Source organism: Pyrgilauda ruficollis, unplaced genomic scaffold (genome assembly GCF_017590135.1).
Source record: "Pyrgilauda ruficollis isolate IOZ18807 unplaced genomic scaffold, ASM1759013v1 scaffold16, whole genome shotgun sequence".
In the NCBI taxonomy this organism is placed as follows: Eukaryota; Metazoa; Chordata; class Aves; order Passeriformes; family Passeridae; genus Pyrgilauda; species Pyrgilauda ruficollis.
This window is the reverse complement of record NW_024514764.1, coordinates 13,290,901-13,308,691: the sequence shown is the minus strand read 5'-3', so window position 1 is coordinate 13,308,691 and position 17,791 is coordinate 13,290,901. Positions and strand designations below refer to the sequence as shown.

The window sequence follows — 17,791 nt, the reverse complement described above, 5'->3', positions numbered from 1 at the left end:
CTCTCATCCTCCTTCCTCCGCTGATTTCCATCATCCTGGGCATTGCTGTACCGGGCTGTGCCTTGCCACTGTCATTTTCCTGTTATTTCCTCCCAAAACTCTGCCGTTCCCTCCATCTCTGCTGCCTGGGGTGCAGGGGAATGGCCCATCAGTGCCAGCGTGATGGCCACTGTGGGGACAGGGAACGGGCAAAGGGGACACCCCCAGGCCACCCTGTGGTGTTGCCATCACTGGCACTGTTGGGACCCAGCACTGCAGTGGCCCTGGCACTGGCCACACAAGTCCCACCTGCCCAGGCACTGGGGCACCTGTCGGCTCTTTTGTGATTGCCAGTCTGTGCCACCTCCTGGTGGTGGGGACCCCATTTTGTGTCACCCTGTGAGCCCCAGGGCAGTGGTGATGGGCCCCGACACGGTCCCAAGGCATCAGGGATGGCCTCAGGCTGTGGCCAGGACAAGCAGTGGCAGAGGGAGCAGTGTGGGGACAGTGGCCCCAAAACCTGCCAGGGCGCCCCACGGGCACCCCTCCCACATCCGGGAGCGCGGTGCCAGGAGCTCTGCCTGCAGGCACACCTTCCCTGCCCGCCCTGCACCGCTGCCTTCTTCCCACATACCAGCCTGCGGTGTCACTGTCCCCCCGTGGTGTGTGTCAGCAGCCCCAGCTCTGGTGGCACTGGGTGGCAGCCACCCTCCTCCCCATTTTCCCCCAGGGAGGGGACACCACAGCAGCCCCCAAAGGGGGACTCCAGCCTACATGGTTGGGACCAAACCCAGCAGGGCTCCCACTGGGGTTACTGTGGTGGTGACAAGGACCCGACCATGCTGGTGACATGGCAAACGGGAGGGGACAGCCCGGGGACTCACGGGAGCACTGCGGGGCACGGCATTCCCCTCCCCATCCCGTCAGCTCAGACCGGCCCCCGCCGGGTGGAAAAGGAGGAGCCCCCCGGCCGGGCTCAGCCGCCCCTTCCCCACCGCTGTCCGCGGCCGCACCCCCCCGGGCCGGGCCCCGCCGCCCCCCGCTGCCCGCACTCACCGGCCCGCGGCGGTGCCCGCTCCCACCGCCCCGACCATGTGGCTCCATGTCCTGTGGAGGGCTCTCAGCCCCCCCAAGAGCTGCATTCCTCCTGAACCTGTTTGGCAGGGCCCTGTGCAGGTGCCAAGAAAAAGGCATCCGGGTTGGGCTTTTCCTGGTCATGCCCTGCTTCACTCCAGTGCCGAGTCAACAAGGAGTAGGAAGGGTTTTCTGGAGCCTGGTGCCCCCACAGTGCTGCTGGTGCCCCCCAAAGTCACCCATGGCTCCCAGTGCCAGTGGTGCCCCCCGGTTTCTCACCTCCCAGCAGGGATCCTGCAGAAGGTTGGGAAGGGGAAGAAAGAGGAGGCAGAAACAAGTGAAAAATGACCCAATTTAATCCCAAAGCCCCCTCAAGCCCCTCGTGGCCCCTCCAGCCCCCTGTGTGCAGCCCGTGGGGCCCGGGCTGAGCGCACCCCTGGGTCACTCCCTGGCTCTGTGCTCCAGCACGGGGACAAGGAGCTCTCCGAGACATCCGGCCCCTTCCTCAGCTCCGCCGGCAGCCCCGCACTGGCACCGGCACTGGCACCAGCACTGGCACCGGCACCGGCCGCGTCCCACCACCCCCAGGCCCATCCCCAGCCCTTAGGGAGGCGCCCTGAAAAAGACCATCCTGGTGGAGTAGACCAGGTCCACCAAGTAGGCGATGAAGTTGAAGATGGTGAGGAAGGTGACCCCCAGGTGCCTGTTCCACGGGCAGTCCTTGTCGCAGGAATTGGGGCGGCTCCTTCCCCGGAAGTTGTAGAGAGGCCACATGATGGTGGCAGTGAGGTACATCAGCATGGCCAGGAAGTTGTAGCCCACCAGCACCTTCTCCAGAGGGCAGGGAATGTAGGTGAGGCAGCGGCCGATGGTGAAGATGATGATGAGGAGGGTGAAGATGAAGCAGATGGAGTAGACAGCCACGCACCACATCAGGCCAGATTCCTTATACAAGTCCTGCAGCAAGGAGAAGATCAGGCAAGCCACATAGGTTTCAAAGACCTTGAGGAGCCCAGGCACGGTGGAGAGGAAGCTGCTGATGTCCCCGGGCTTGGCGCGGGTCAGCGACACCTCGGTGGCGTAGGCGAGGAAGCAGAGGCAGGAGGCGGCGGTGGCCACGGCCTGCCGGGCACACTGGCTGTCGCTGCAGGGGCTCTTGATGAAGGTGGCAGGGAACACCACCGAGGAGGTGAAGACCATCAGAGCGGCCAGCATGGAGAAAGCCGAGGTGAAGTCATCCCAGGAGAGCGGCAGCAGCGGGTAGAGCTCCAGCAGCTCCAGCAGCAGCACCAACAGCGTCACGGCGAAGCAGAAGCACCAGGTGAACATGCACCATGTCCCGTAGGGATCCCCAAAGTTCCTGGTGGAGGCCACCAGGCTGAAGGTGAGGCAGGACAGCACGAGGGCGAGGAGCCGGGCGATGCCCACCCAGGAGGTCAGGGCGCGGAGGTTCACCGTGGCCATGGCGCGGCCGCTGTGCCCACGCCGCGCTGGGCACCGGTGCTGCCCGCAGCCGCTCTTATCTGGCTGCCGGGGAAGAGGGGTGGGGCGCAGGGCAGGGAGCTGCCAGCCCCCCCGAGCCGCCCGTGCCAAGGACCCCCGGCTCTGCTGCCGCTGCCAGCACGCCGGTGGCTGCTGGGGGCTGGCGGCCGCGGGTGGATCATTAACGCGGGGCTGGGCAAAGGGCGGGGACGCTGAGCCGGGCGGTGGGGCCGGGGCGGGCAGGAAGCCACCATGTGCCACCGTCCTGGCAGCGAGCCCCAGCCCTGCCCACGGCAGGAGGTACAAAAGGGCTTTTCGTGCACCCCTAGAGTACCGGGGGGCACCCCGACACCTTGACAGGTACCAGGGCTTGGCAGCCAGCGGGGCAGCACCTACTGGGTTCCCCTGAGGGGTTTAGGGGCTGCACCAGTACGGTGCCCCTGGCAGGGGGATGCCACAGCTGGGTGTAGCCCCTTCACACCCTTGCAGGCGACAGCTCCACACCCCTCCGGCACCTCCGCTCCCCTCCTGGCACCTCCACCACCTGATAAGCGGCTCAAAGTCCAGCTGTGCCAGCTGCCTCACTGGGCAGGGCGGGTGATGTGGCCGTGAGGAGGGCATCTGCACCCTCGTCACACCCCACAGGCAGCACCTCCATTTCCCCAGCGTGCCTGGGGGAGCCACAGCAGCCAGAGCAGCACAGGAGGGAGGTGGCACATCAAAAGTTGGGAGCCCAACAGGAGGGTGAAGGCTGAAGGCTCTGGATTAACCTTTAATGTCACACAGGGTCCGGGGGTCTGTGCCCATGGCAGAGCTTGGGACGAGGGACACATGTCAGGGCAGCTGGGCACTCTAGGGGGGTTCACCCCAGGCAGGTTCCTGGCACAGCCATGGTGGGCAGGGGTGGGCACTGCCATGGGGTCCAGTGGTGGTCTGGGGGGCACTGGGTGGCTCAGAGGTGGCTGCTGGCCTCGCCCTTGCCGGGCAGCCCATTGAGGGGGCTCAGCCCCGGCCGGTTGCTCTCGTTCAGCCGCCGCACGCGGTAACTCTCGTAGTGGACGTTGTGGGTGATGTCCTTCAGGTCCTGCAGATGTGACCTGCCCGGGTGGCAGGGGGAGGAAGGGCATCATGTCACTGTCCCCCCCACCCTGCTGTCACCCCGTGGGGTTCCAGCACTCCCTACCCTGTCCCCGCTCACCGGATCAGCAGGTCCCGCAGGAGGGGGAACTCGCAGTGCGCTGGGTTCTCCACTGCAAAGCAAGGCAGAGGGGCAGGCTTGGCAGGAGGGCTCAGTGGCACTGGGATGCCTGGGCAGTGCATCCCGGCATGCTCTGGGTACCGCCAGAGCACAGCACAGCTCCGTGCCACCTGCCATGGCTCGGCACCCACCCAGGCAAAGATACCCCTTGGGTGCTGCTCCCTGCACCTGCGGAGGCTGCGGGTGAGGGGCTCTGCTCACCTTCTATGATGCCCCACTTGGTCTTGCGGCCCAGCACCCTCTTGCCGTTCACCTGGTGCTCCTGGTCTGCCCCCACCACGGCGAAGGGAATCTTCTCCTGCCAGCAGAGGCTGTGCTTGCCCCGGGTGCTTCTCCCCAGGAGTCCCCAGGTCCCTGTCCCTCACCCTGCTCCCCAGGGGCTGGCCCCTCCGTCCCAGCACCCCGGCACTCACACGAATCCTGTCGTTCAGGGCCCTGTCTTCGGGGTCCTGGTCGAAGTCCTCCTGCGGGTACACGCTGATGGCGTGGGTCTTCAGGTCCTCCTGGATCTGCAGAACACAAGGCTTGAGCCGGGGCTGGGCGGCACATGGTGCAGCCTAGGAGCCCACTGGGGACCTGTCCTCACCCTCTGCTTGAATTCTGCCCGTTCCTCCAGGGTGAGCGTGTCAGCTTTGGCGATCACCGGCACCACGTTGACGATCTTGCTGAGCCGCCGCATGAACTCCAGGTCCAGCGGGCGCAGCCTGACAAGGGCCGCCGTCACTCCAGGGTGTCCCCACCTCTGTCACTGGGGGAGTGACCCCGCCACTACCACCCCAGGGTCACTCTGAGGTGACCCCAGCACCATGACCCTGAGGGACTTTCCCCACTACCACCCCGGGTTGATACCCTATCTCTGTCACCCTGGGGTGACCCCACCATCATCATGCCAGGGTGACACAACCACCCCACAGTGACCACCCCGCCACTGTCACCAAGGGGTGACCACAACACTACCACTCCAGAGTCACCCTGAGGTTCCTCCACCACCATCACCTCAGGGTGACCCCATCATTATCACCCCAGACTCCACCACCATCATCCCGGGGTGGCACAACTGCCACACGGTGACCCCCTCACCTACGGGTGCTGTGAGTGGGGACTCACCAGTGTCCTGTGGGGGGGACAAAGTAGACGCATCCATGGACGCGGGTGTCTGGGATCTTCCTCTTGCGGGTGATGAGGATCTCCTCCCGCAGGTATCTCTCATACTGCTCATTGATGTATTTGATGATGGGGTCCCAGCTGAGGATGAGGAGTTGAGGGACAGCACCTGAGCTCAACCTCTACCCCAAACTGCCACCCACCGAGCTGGGCTCCTGCTCCCCATTGTGTCCTACCAGTTCTCATTGTTGATCTGGTCCCCAAACCCTGGTGTGTCAGTCACCGTCAGCTTCATCTTCACCCCCTTCTCCTCGATGACTGTGGGGTACAGACATGGGTCAGGGGGGAAGAAACATTGGGGAAAAGCAGGGGACCAGGCACGGGGGATGTTTTGAGGCTGTGAAAGCAGCTTCAGACCCCAGCCCAGTCCCCTGCTTGTCCCAGGGGCTGGTGGGACACGCCGCCGTGGTGGTGACCTTACCGTGGGTGATGGACTGGAGTTGCACTGTTTTGGGAATACGTTCCTCCTGGCCAGGCTGGGAGGATTTGCGGCTCACCTTGGACTTGAAGAGGGTGTTCACCATCGTGGACTTCCCCAGCCCACTCTGCCCTGAGGGGACACCAGCAGCTCTGGTTTGTCCCCAGGGCAGTAACATCTTGATATCCACTTGGGAGCAACGCAGAGTTTGGAATAACTCTGGCTTATCCCCAAATAAATTTCTTCCCCAAGGCAATAAGCCCTTGGTATCCACTTGGGAGCATCTCAGAGGTTGGGATAGTCCATTTTATCCCAGGAACATATTTATTCCCCAAGGTCATAACCCCTGGTACACATATGAGAGCATCCCAGATTGGGCTAGTCTGGTTTATCTTCCAAACAAATTTATTCCCCAAGGCGACAGCCCCTCAACATCCATTTGGGAGCATCTCACATGTTGGGATGAGCTCACCTATCAGCATGACTATGCTGTGCAGTAGGGGATATTACTCATTTTCAATTGTTTGCTACTTAAATCAGTTAAAATCACTTAAATTTCCTTTAAATCCCTTAAAAGCATAATTTCTCCTGGCATGGTGGAATCAGAGCCAGTATTCCCACGCCACCCAGGAGAAAACCCCACGCCCAGCGCTCACCCACAACCATGATGTTGAACTCAAAGCCTGTCTTCATGGTTTTGATTTTCATCTGGTCGAGCACAGCTTCGATTCCCACGTATCCAAAGAGCTGGCAGCCCACGGGGCCGGGCGCCATGGAGAGGGGCACCGCCCCCTCCTCCTCCTCCTCCTCCTCCGGCACGGCCGGCGGCTCCATGCTGCGCTCCTCGGGCTCCAGGCTGCTCCCTGCACGGCGGGGTGGGCAAAGGCGGTGAGCCTGGACCCCTGGGTGCCCACCCCTCGGTGCCCACCCCTGTGCCGGCAGCGTTGCCCCAGCAGCGGCCGTGCCGGCGGGCACGCAGCCCCGGCACATTCCTGGGAGCCGGTGAGGCTCGGCATGGCAACGGGGACACGCCACCCCCTCCCCGCGCGAAAGCGTCCGAGGAGGTGCCAGGGGCATCTTTGGGGTGGTCGCGCCACCGGACCCCACGATGCCACCGGTTGCCCTGAGACCATCGGGCACCGTGGCCGCGGCCAGCAGCACCTTTTGCCCAGCTCCTTTTGCCCAGCTCCTTTTGCCCAGCTCCTTTTGCCCAGCCCACGCGGCCACCCGCGCCAGGCGGCATCGCGCCGGCCCCGGCACAGCCGGGGGGCTCCGGCCCCAGGGCAGGACGTGCCATCCCACAGAGCACCCACATGGTACCAGGCACCGGGCACTGCCGGGCGGGGGCACCGGGGGTGCAGAGCAATCCCCGGCACAACCCCGAGCCCCACGGGACACGTGGGGGCTGCCCGGGGGACGGTGCCCGGAGCGTGCCCCTCACCGGGGGCCACCGGAGCCCCGCGCCCGCCCCAGCTCTTTGTGCGGCAGCCCCAAATCCCTTTCTTCTTTCTCCTCCTCCTCCTGCTTCCCAGCACGGCCATTGTTCGGGTCCTACCTCGGCGCCGCGGTGCCCTCGCTCAGCGCCCCGCTACGGCCGGGGGGGGTCCCCGGGGCGCCGTCCGCATCCCCATCCCCGGCGGCGCCGCAGCCCGGCCCCTTCCCTCCGCCAGCTCCCGGCTGGCACCAACCCGGCTCCGCCGAGGCTGCGGCTCCCACGCATGACCAGCATGGCAATACCCGCCCCCCGCAGCCCCCTCCCCACCAGAGCCAAGCCCCTGCGCCCGGTTTGCCGATTGACTGGTGGCTGGGGAGGGCTGTGCCAACCCGGCTGTGCTCACCCCGCTGTGCCCACCCGGAGCATGGCACTGCTCGGCTTCCCAGCCGGGCCAGCACGGATGGGGACCCCCCCATGGCACAGGACACCCCCAGTCCTCACTTTGTCCCCATCACCCCGTGAGCGGCCGCGGTGGCACTGAATGGCAACGGGAGTGCTTGGCCGTGGGTGCGATCCCCACTGGCACCCACGGGCACTGAGGACCACCCCGCACCGTGCCCCCCGCCCTCCCCAGCAGCACCTGTGCCCGGCCTCTGCACGGCGGGGTAGGACAAGGGGTGGTGGCCCTGCCACTCGCCCCACTGCCGCAGTGCCCCACGGCGCTTGCGTCCCCCCACGCCGCAGCCTCCCCCGTATGTGCCAGCCGGCGCTTGGCACCGGCGAGGCTGGAGCGGCAGCTTGCGATGGCCCAGGCTGTGAGGGACCTGCTGAGACCGTGTCCGTGTGCCACGCAGCCAGGGGACAAAGGGCATGTGGGCAGGGGCCGGCCTGAGCCAGCCCGGAGTGCCAGGAGATGATGGAGCTGAACACCCCCATTGCCATGGCAACGGCATCCCGGCGTGGGAGCCACCCAGCACCCTGTGCCCAGTGGGTGCCAGAGTGATGGCAGGCTTGGGGACAGCACTGTCGCATGTCCCAGCTGCCCCTGCACCCCCTGGGTCGGGATGTTCCTCGGAAGTGGTGAAACAGCCGCGGATTTCCTGGTGACAGCGGTGACACCCGGCTGGGGGGGCTGGGGGAGGGCAGGCTGCTCACTCCGGCGGGGATCCACCCACCCAGCACGGTCCTTCCCAACAGGGTGTTCTACAGACTGGCAGCGACGTGGGATGGGAAGTCCCCATCAGGGAGAGGATCTCCACAACTACTGCAGCCCTCCTCCCCGGGAGACATCGGCCCCCGTGCCCCCAGCCTGGCACCCCTTCTCACTCCCTGCCAGCCTTGGCAGTCGCCAGGACAGATCCAGAACCAAGTGGTGCAGCTGCTGGAGCCATCCCGTGTAGCTGGGCACCACTGGCAGGGAGCAGGTGGGATTTGGTGCTTGCACCCCCGGCTCTCCGGGGTGGTCCCCAGGGTGCTGAGCCACAGCCCCACAGAGGGGCTCAGCCACTGCCCTGCGCCCTGCCAGGGGCAGCACCAAGGAGACAGCCACAGCCAGAGGGCACGTCCGGGATGACACTGGGGGCTGCACCCACCGCTGCCTCCCCCAGGGGTCCGGAGCCCCCCGTGTCCCTGCCCTCACTGCCAAAAAGCCCTGCTGGTAATGGCCAGCAGCCGGATGGCCACGTGGAAGCTCTTCGGCATCCCCACGGAGCCCCGGGGCAAATGGCTCCTGCAGCCAGACCTGTTCCAGGACTCATCACGGATGCTCTTATTTTCCAGACAGGGACAAGTAATCCCGGGTCCGTGGTCTCCTCCATGGATTTAATTACCGATGCAGGGTTAATTGGCCAGTTCCCCGGGAAGCCTGTAATAAAGCTTCAAGGGTGGAGGGTGCTGGGAGAGGATGAGCTGGGACAGGAGCTCCCTGTCCGGCTGCTCACCACTGCTCCAAACCGAGCACGGGATGGGGACAGCCTGGCTCTGAGTCCAGCACAAGGAAGCTGACCCCTCTGGCACAGGGATGGAAGCTTTGGACATGCACCCACCGCCCCGGCCACACCACAGCTCTTCCTGCCCAGCTGATCTGACCCAGAAACACCAGTGCCTCTCCCAGTGCCAAACACGACCTAAGGGGACAGTGGTGACAGTCCCCATCTGCAGCCAGACTCGGAGCCAGCCCGTCCGTCTGGCGTGGGAGCCACGGGACAGGGCTGGGGTGGCTGGGGACCGTCGGTGAGGAGAAGCAGAAGTGAACCATCGAGCGAAACCCTGCGCCGGCAGCGCTGCTGGGGACAGGGGACAAGTCACCCAAGCCCAGTGGCAGCTGCCTCTGCCCGCACGCCGCCCTGCCCGCTGCCACCACGCCATCCCTACCTGGGCGAGCCGGCCGGAGCCGGGGCTGCTGCCGCCGAGAGCTGGTCACCGGGGCCAAATGGCTCCTGGGGTGCAAGGCAGAGGGCGGCTGCTGCCCACGGCTCCTCCTCCGCTCCTCCTCCTCCTCCTCCTCGCCCCGGGCCCTGCGTGGGCGACCCGGCGTGGAAGTGAAATGCGGCGGCCGGCGGCTCGCTGGGAGCTTCCTCCTGCGGGGCGTGGGACCCGCCGCGCCACGGGGCCCCGAGGCCACCCACGGGTGTCAGCGGCTGGGGGCCGGGGTGGCCTCCCGGCAGAGGAAACAGCACGTTCCCACCTCTTCCTGGCAGAGAAACCGCTGTGCCCGAGCAGTGTCTGCCAGCCCCCTGCCAGTCCCCGGCCATCTGCAGGGCAGCCGGTGCCACCCGCTGCCCGCTGGCTCACGTGTGCCCCCAGCCTGGGCACGCCGCGCTCGGCTGCCGGCCACCAACACGGCCCTGTCCTGAGCATGTCCCCTCATCACCCCGGCTCCATCCCGAGCTCCGTGTCCCCATTTCCCTGTCACCCCAGCTTGCTCCTGAGCACCGTGACACAGCCCTGAGCACTGTCCCTTGTCTCCCTGTGACCCTAGCTTGTCCCCAAGCACCGTGTCCCCATGACCCCAGCTCAGCCCTGGGCACAACTGCATCACCCCAGCTTGGTCCTGAGCACAGTGTCCCTGACACCTCCTCTTAGCCCTGAGCACTTTCCCTTTGTGCCCCCATCAGCCTGGCTTGGCCCCAAGTACCGTGTCCCCATGTCCCTGTCACCTTGGCGCTGCCCCAAGTGCTGTCCCTTCGTGTCCCCATCACTCCTGACTCAGTCCTGAATACCATATCCTTATCCCCATCACCTGTCTCAACCCTGAGCACTGTCCCTCAGTGTCCCCATCACTTGGCTCAGCCTCGAGCTCTGTTCCCCCGTGTCCTCATGACCCGGGCCGTCCCCAGCCCCATCCCTGGCCCGGGGAGCCGCGGGCAGCCGGGCTGGCTGGGCAGCAGGGCCACGGGCATTGCTGGGGGATGATTCAGCGCAGATGTATGGATGCCTTCGCCGCGTCAGTACTTAGGGCCCGGCCACGGCGGCTCCGCGACAGCGCAGCGAGACGGGCAAAGAGCCCCGAGCACCCAAGCAGGGAGCAGCGGCGGTCGTCTCCCGGCCACCGCGGCGCCCTCCGGCCTGGAGCAGCCGCTGGGAAGGACACTTGGCCGCCCTCTTCCCAGGCCTGGGGACGGGCATGGGCTTGGCAGCGCCCACCCCGGCACGGCGGGAGCCGAGGGCACAACCGTGCCGGGGAGCCGGGCACTGTTCCCCGCGGCACCGGGCGCACGCCGAGCACGCCCCGGCGCACCTTGGCCCCCCGCCACCTCCCGCGCCCCACGGGGAGGGAGGAACAGGATCCAGCCCCGTGCCAAGCCAGGAGGGATGAGAGGGGAAGAAAGCGCTGGACGCGGGACAAGATCGCGGCGATAGGCGGCACGCGCGGGGCCGGCCGATGGGGCACATGTGTCCCGACCTGTCTCCCGCGCCGGGGAGAACAATCAGCGCCGGGGCGGTGCGGGCGGCTCGCCAGGCACCGCGGGGACGGGCGGGCCGGGAGCGCTGCCAGCTCCGCGCTCGGCTCCTCGCCCCCCCCACAGCCAGCGCGCCCCGCGGGCCCCGGCACGGGGAGCAGCGAGCTGGCGGCGCGCCTGTCCCCAAAGTCGCTGTCACCCCACGCTTTTCCCGGCATTGGCTCGTGCGGGGTTTTGGCAGCGCTGCGCCCGCCGAGGGGGGCCCGACGGAGAGAGGGACGGGGACAAGAACAAGTCCTACCGTGCTCTGGTGTCACCGCCGCCCCGCTGCCGTCCGCAGCCTCGCCGGGAGCCGCTGCCACCACGCAGGGTCCCCGCGGTGCCATCTGCCCGGGCGCTGCCGGGGTGCCCAGGGCCGGCACCAGCACCAGCCCCCCGAGGAAGGCGGGCTGGGAGCTCACTTGCACCGTCTGCGGCTGCGACACCAACCTGAAAGTGGCGGCTTGGGGGGCTGGCAGCGGTGGCGGCCCCTCGGCCCTGCCCTCAGCCAGGGCTGCCTCCCCCTGTCCCCAGGGCTGAGCAGGGGCCCGGCGGGACGGGATGGGGCTGGCGCTGAGGGTGACCCTCGGCAGCGGCCGGGACACCGTGCGGGGAGCCGTGTCCCACCCCCCCGGCCCCTCGGGGAGCAGGGGCAGCCCCGGGGCTGTCTCTGTGCCATCGTATGGGGGCAGGGCGGAGGAGGAGGATAAAGAGGAAGGCTGGTGGGTGCGAGGCTGGGCTGCAGAGCTCTGGGTGCCCCACGGCGTCCCCAGGCCCGGTTCCTCGGCGATGTGCAGGTCCAGCGCTGGCAGGGAGCCGTGGCTGGCGGCGGCACCGCGGAGGGGATGATCCAGCTCCTCCGGGAAGACGCTGCCGTGGGACGGGACCTTCTTCAAGCCGGGGCTGGCCGCCGGGGGGCTGCTCGGTGGCTGGGGGGGCCCGGTGGGCGCGGGGCTCTCCAGGCTGGAGGATGAGCTGCGCTGGCTCTCCCCGTCACTGCCCGGCCCCGTGGCCAAGGCCTGGCGGCTCTGGAAGGAGGCGGCGCGGGCGATGCCGGTACCGCCGGTGCCGTTGGCTCGGCCGGTGGCCAGGCCGGTGCCGAGCCGGGTCCGCAGCAGGGGACTGGGCACCGGGCTCGGGCCGGTGCCGCTGCCCAGGCGGGGCTGGTGGCCGCGCTGCAGTGGCTGGTGGCTCTCGCCTGAGGACAGCAAGGAGCCGGGTGCCTCGTCCCCATCTTCTGCCTCAAACGACTTCTTGAGGGCTGGGGACGGAGAGAGAGATGGTGGCACCAGAGTGGTCCCCGATGGCACCCGTCCCCAGACCCATGTGTGTCCCCCCACCACCAGAGGTGCCCCCTGATTATGAGCCCGTCCCACCGAGGACCCCAGCCAGGCGCCAGCTCCTCCCCAGCCCTGCGGCGCGGTCCTCGAGGGTTTTATCATTGTTCCCCGGTTGATCTGGCCGGTGCCGCCGGCTCCCCTCGCAGCACACTGCCCGCTTTATTCCCCCTGAAAGGGATCCGGCCGAGTAACCGGATCCCCGCCTGACCCTCTCCCCCTGCATCCATCCCGGCACCCGGGGAGGATTCCTGCCCTTTCCCGGGCCTTAACCCTGGAGCCCGCTGATGGCAGGGGGGCCAGCACCATCGCCACGCTCGGGGACTGTCACATCCCGTTCTGGTGGCTGCTGCTGCGCCTCCCACGCGGCTTCACAGCGGCCACGAACCCGCGGCACAGCCCCGGGTGCCAACGTGCCCCCCACGGGCCCCTCGGCTCCCCAGGGTTCCGCAGCTCCGGGCCCGGTGCAAAGCTCCTGCTGCCGCCCCTCCTGGCACAGGATGGGGGACCGACCCCACGGGGGTGACCCCCGCGAACCCCCACGGTGCAGCCGCCCCCTCCTTCCCCCCGGCCCCGCAGGAGGCTCCCCAGGAGCTGCTGCCCGAGGGGCTCCGCACGGTGCCGGCAGCGGGGAAGAGCGCGGGGGCCCAGGTTCCCCCCAGATCCTGCTTCGCCCTCGCTGCCAAGCGCCGAGCGGCTGCTTCCCCCCGGGGCTCCGTGGGGCGGCCCACGCTGCGCCCCTGCATCCTCTCCGCGGCGGCGCGTGTGCCAGCCTGCCCCGGCACCCCACCCGCTGGCACCAGCCCGCCCTCACCCTCCTCTTCCTCAGCCGCGGTGCGGGGGCAGCGGGGTGCTGACGGTCCGACCCTGTCCCCTCCCCTGTGTCCCTGTGCCCGGGGCAGGGCAGGGGTCAGAGGCCGGGGTGTGGGCGCTGCCGATCACAGCTCTCCCCAGGGCAGGTAATTCCGCGGCCGGTCCAGCCCTGCCCCACCGGCCGGGCTGCCGGGGCCCACGGGGTCACGGGGTCGGCGACCTCCTCCCCACATCCATGTGTCTGGTACCGCCCAAAATGCCTCCTTTTACCCCAAACCTGCCTCTGGCTCCTGACCCAGCTTCATGCAGAGGTCCCGAGTGATGGGGGGGGGGGGGGCAACGAGGGGATGCAGGGCAAGGTGGGGGTGGCAGGCGCTTGGAGGGTGGCAGAGGGTGAAGGCGGGGTGGCAGGAGGTTTTTAGGACAGATGGGGGATCGGGAGAATGGCAGGGGGTGAAAGTGGGGTGTCAGAAGGTGGAGGGAGAGATGTTGAGATGGGGTAGCAGGAGGTTTAGAGGGGGCAGGGTGCTCAGGGTGTGGTGGGAGGTAAAGGAGCGGTGGCAGAGGTTCAGCGGGGGCTTGGGGGGATGTGAAGGTTTGGCGGGGGCTGAGGGGTGTCAGCCGGCAGCGGCGGGGTTAAGGTGCCCGGGGTAGGTGCACACATTCCTCCCCGGCGAGGGCAGCAGCAGCCCCGGGGTCGGGTTTCGCCTCCCGCCCCCGGCCCGGCCCCGGCCCCCCCGCAGCCCCCAGCCCGCGGGCAGAGCGCGCACACGCGGGGAGCGCGCACGGGGACACCGCGGGCTCGGGGGGTCCCACACCTTCCCCTGCTCCCTGCAGCCCCGGTCGCCCCCCTTGCCCACCCCACAGCCGCGCCCCCCAGAGCAGCTCTGCATCCCCCGGGCTGGGGGGCAGAGCAGCCCCCACGATGCCCAGCCCTGGCGTCACCCCGTGTCCCCACGATGTGCAGCCCCCCTCGATGTACAGCCCCCGGGGGCATCACCCCCCGCCCCCAATACACAGCCCCCGGAGGGGAGCGCAGCCCCCTACGATGCTGAGACCCCGGGGAGCCCCCAGGCTCCCCAAGATGCGCAGCTCAGCATCCCCCCCAATCGCAGCCCCCTGTGGGGAGCGCAGCCCCCACCATGCTCAGCCCACCCCAAGATCCCCAGCCCAGCAGCAGCCGAACCCCCGGACCGAACCCCAGTGCCCGCTGCTCCCCCCTTGGGGACAACCCAAGCCCCCCAAAAAAGCCCAGCCAGCAGCATCGCCCCCAAAATCAGCCTCCGGGCGGGGGAAGGGCAGCCCCCCACGATGCTCAGCCCTTGGGGGGCAGCCCCGCCCTCCAAGACGCCCGGACAGCTGCGTTCCCCCCCGGGGACATCCCCCGTTCCTCCCACGGCACCCCCGTTCCTCCCAGCCCCGAGGGGGGGTCCCTGCGGGGGGGGCCGCACCTTCGAAGTCGGAGAGGATCCCGTCCAGGTGCTCCTTGACCGAGAGCCGGGCCATGGCGGGGCCGGGGGGGCCGGGGCTGCCGCCCACCCGGGACCCCCGCATGCGGAGGGGGCAGCGCGGCCGAGCCCACCGAGCCCCGGGACGGGACGGGCCGGCGCCGGCTGCCCTCGGCGGGAGGGGAAGGAGGAGGGGACCGGCCGGGGGAGGGGAGGGGAGNGACCCCCCCGCCTCCCCCGGGCCGGCCCCCGCAGCTCCGCCGCGCCCGCCCCGTCCCGGGGCGCTGGGATGCTGCAGCCCCCGGCCGGGGGTCCCGGGCAGCCTGGGGTGCCCTGCCAGGCTCCAGGGCAGGGGGTTCCTAGCGGCCTGTCCTCCCCAAGTTCTGCATCACCAGGAATTCCCAGTTTCGAGCAAGAGAAGGAAAATGGTCTGGAACAGGCAGGGCTGCTGCCGCTGTCTCCCGCTGGGTGTGGGGTCTTTGCTGCGGTGTCACCACCCTCCGGTGTGTCCCTGCAGGGGGCTGGAGCATCCCTGGGGACTGCGCTCCCCGCGGCCATCCCGGTGCTCTGCCCACGGCGAGTCTCACGGGGTGGCACCGGCAGCGCCCCGGGGTCAGGGCTGCACTGGGGCTGCCCCCCTCGCCCAGGGCTGGGGCTCTCCTTCCTCCAGCCCGGCTGCCAAGGGTTAACCCCATCCCGGCCCCGGGCCGGGGTCGGCAGCAGATGGGGAAGGGGAAGGAGCTGGAAATGCCTTCTGCACACAGAGCAACCCCTTCTCCTGCAGCAGAGCCCCTCGTGTGGGCTGGAGCACATTCCTGCCCCGGATGGGGACACACATGGAGCCCTGCTGGACCCAGCCCTGTGTGGAGACACAGGACAGGGACCAGGGCACGTGGGACATGATGGTGGTGGCCTTGGTTGTGGCCAGGCTTTGGGGACATTCAGAAGTGCCACTGGCCCATAGAACCACAGGATTGTTGTGGTTGGGAAAGTCCTCTGAGATCAAGTCCAAATGTCCCCCAGCACTGCTGAACCCTGTCCCCAAGTGCCATATCCACATCTTCAAACCCCCCCAGGGATGGAGACACCACCACTGCCCTGGGCAGCTGTGTCAGTGCCTGACCACCCTTTCCATGAAGGAATTTTCCCAATATCCAACCTAAACCTCCCCTGGCACAACTTGAGGCCATTTCCCCTTCTCCTGTCCCTGCTCCCTGGGAGCACAGCCCGACCCCCTGGCTGTCCCCTCCTGTCAGCTGTGCAGAGCCACAAGATCCCCCTGAGCCTCCTTTTCTCCAGGTTGAACCCCTTTCCCAGCTCCCTCAGCCCCTCTTGGTGCTCCTGACCCTTCCCCAGCTCTGTTCCCTTCCCTGGATCCCCTCCAGCCCCTCCAGGTCCTTCTGGCCATGAGTGGCCCAGACCTGCCCCCTGGACTGGAGGTTTGTCACCGTGCTCAGCCCCCCAGCTGGGTGGAAGGGGCAGAGCTGGGCTGGGCTGGGACCAGCTCTGGAGCTCTTCTGAGGATGCAGAGCTTCGGAGCTTTAGGACTTTTATGAAGCAGTTTTGAAAAGGTTGGAGAGGTTTTAAGCTATTCAGAGAGCCCTTTTCAGAGGAGGTGCAGAAGAGCTGGAGTGCTTTGGAGCAGCCCTGATTATTATTTTTTTTTTCTTGAGTTCTTGAGAAGTTTGGAGTTGTTTTAGGGTTGCCTGAGCCCCTCTGATGTCATTCAGAGGGGGTTTAGGGTAGTTGCAAACTGAGTTTAGAGATGTTATTAAAAATGTTAACCCTTTTGAGAGGCACATGAAGAAGGTCCAGAGCGTTTCAAGGCCTTTTGGAGGCTGTTGGGACACTCGAGGAGTTTCACAGCTGCACAGAGGAGGCTTTGAGAGCTTCAGAGCTGCCAGGAGACCTTTTCTATGATCCGTTTTGAGCTATTTCGAGGAGTTTTAGAAAAGTTTAGAGGGCTTCAAGTGCTACTTCGAGGCAGTTTGAGCCTTTCAGGGCTGGTTGGAGGAGCACAAGAGGTGTTTGAGCAGTTCAAGTGGTTCAGTAATGGCCAGAGCTCCATCCTTCCAGAGCCTGAGCTGCTCAAAGGAGATTTATAGCTCCTTGAGGCAACCCAGCAGCACAGAAAAGCCCCCAGAGCTATTTACCTACCCCATTTCTAGAGCAGCTTCGAGATATTGGAGGTTGAGATTTCAGAGGAATTTTTAAAAGGAGGTTTTAGAGGTGTTTAGGGAAACCTTTGGTGCACTCTAGAGCTGCTTGCAGGGTGAGAGCAGTTTGGAATGCTGCAGAGGTGATTTACAGATGCTCAGGGATGCTTTGGAGGTGCTCAGAGATGTTTTAGGGCAGCTCAGGGATATTTTAGGCAGCTCAAGGATGGTTTAAGACAACTCCAGGATGTTCCAGAGGTGCTCAGGGATGCTTAGGACAGCTCAGGGACAGTTTAGGGCAGCTCAGGGATGGTTTTAGAGCAGTCCAGGGACACTTTAGAGCATGGCAGGGATGTTTTGAAGGAGCTCTGGGATGGTTTTGGGCAGCTCTGGGATGTTTTATGCAGCTCAGAGATGTTTTAGAGGAGCTCTGGGATGTTTTGGAGCAGCTCTGGGGATGTTTTGGAGCCTCAGCGCTGCCCTGAGCAGTGAGGAGCAGTCTGAAGCAATCTGGGGGGTTTCAGAGCTCTCAGGGTGTGTCAGAGCCTTTCCCAGCTCCGTGCTGCAGCTCCAGGGCTGCCCGGAGCAGTTCAGAGGAACAGTCTGGAGCCATCCGGAGGCACGGCGGGAGCTGGGAGGGGATTTTGCACGTTCGGGCCCTTTGGGGCAGCTTAAAAGGGGTGGGGAGAGGTGGAGGAGGCTTAGAGGGGTGGGGAGCAGCTTAGCAGGGAGGTGAGGGCGTTTAAGGGATTTTTGGAGCAGTTCAGAACAGCCGAGTGCTCCGAGGGGGGTCTCCCGGAGTGGAGGGAAGGAAAGCTCCGTGTTCCTGCCTGGAGCAGACCCACGAGTCCCTGTCCCAGCCTGCCCCGTCCCTGGGCAGCAGGATCAGCTCCGAGGGTCCCACCTGGATCCTCCAGGAAGGTGAAGGGGGAATTCCCCATTCCCACCCACACAGCTTGGCTGGCTGGGGAGATTTGGCTCCCTCTGACCTTGATCCCTCTGGAATCAGCAGGGTCCAGTCTCCCTCATCCTCATCCTCATCTTCATCCTCATCCTCATCCTCCCAAAATCAGGGCATTCCAGCCAACTCCAGCCTCCCTCATCCTCATCCTCATCTTCATCCTCATCCTCTCAAAATCAGGGCATTCCAGCCAGCTCCAGCCTCCCTCATCCTCATCCTCCCAAAATCAGGGCATTCCTTGGTGCAGGAGCATTTCCACTCAATCCAGCCCCACTGGAGATCCAGCACTTGGATACTGGGGATGCTCCGATCCAGCACTGGGACC

At 66.2% G+C, this 17,791-nt stretch overlaps 2 protein-coding genes across 2 annotated transcripts; both read right to left on the bottom strand.

Moving 5' to 3' along the window:
* Positions 1-1,419: 1,419 nt before the first annotated feature.
* Positions 1,420-3,147, bottom strand: MYADM (myeloid associated differentiation marker). Its single transcript, XM_041462173.1, has one exon. It carries the CDS (start codon positions 2,515-2,517, stop codon positions 1,657-1,659), a length of 861 nt encoding a protein of 286 aa, XP_041318107.1. The 5' UTR covers positions 2,518-3,147; the 3' UTR covers positions 1,420-1,656.
* Positions 3,148-3,294: 147 nt separating this feature from the next.
* LOC121350666 (septin-12-like) lies at positions 3,295-9,357 on the bottom strand. Its single transcript, XM_041462182.1, has 10 exons — positions 9,184-9,357; positions 6,032-6,238; positions 5,379-5,507; positions 5,134-5,215; positions 4,901-5,038; positions 4,380-4,497; positions 4,207-4,302; positions 3,995-4,091; positions 3,734-3,785; positions 3,295-3,632 (listed from the first exon to the last, which is right to left on the bottom strand). Exons 2-10 carry the CDS (start codon positions 6,207-6,209, stop codon positions 3,488-3,490), a joined length of 1,035 nt encoding a protein of 344 aa, XP_041318116.1. The 5' UTR covers positions 6,210-6,238; positions 9,184-9,357; the 3' UTR covers positions 3,295-3,487.
* Between the last annotated feature and the right edge of the window lie 8,434 nt (positions 9,358-17,791).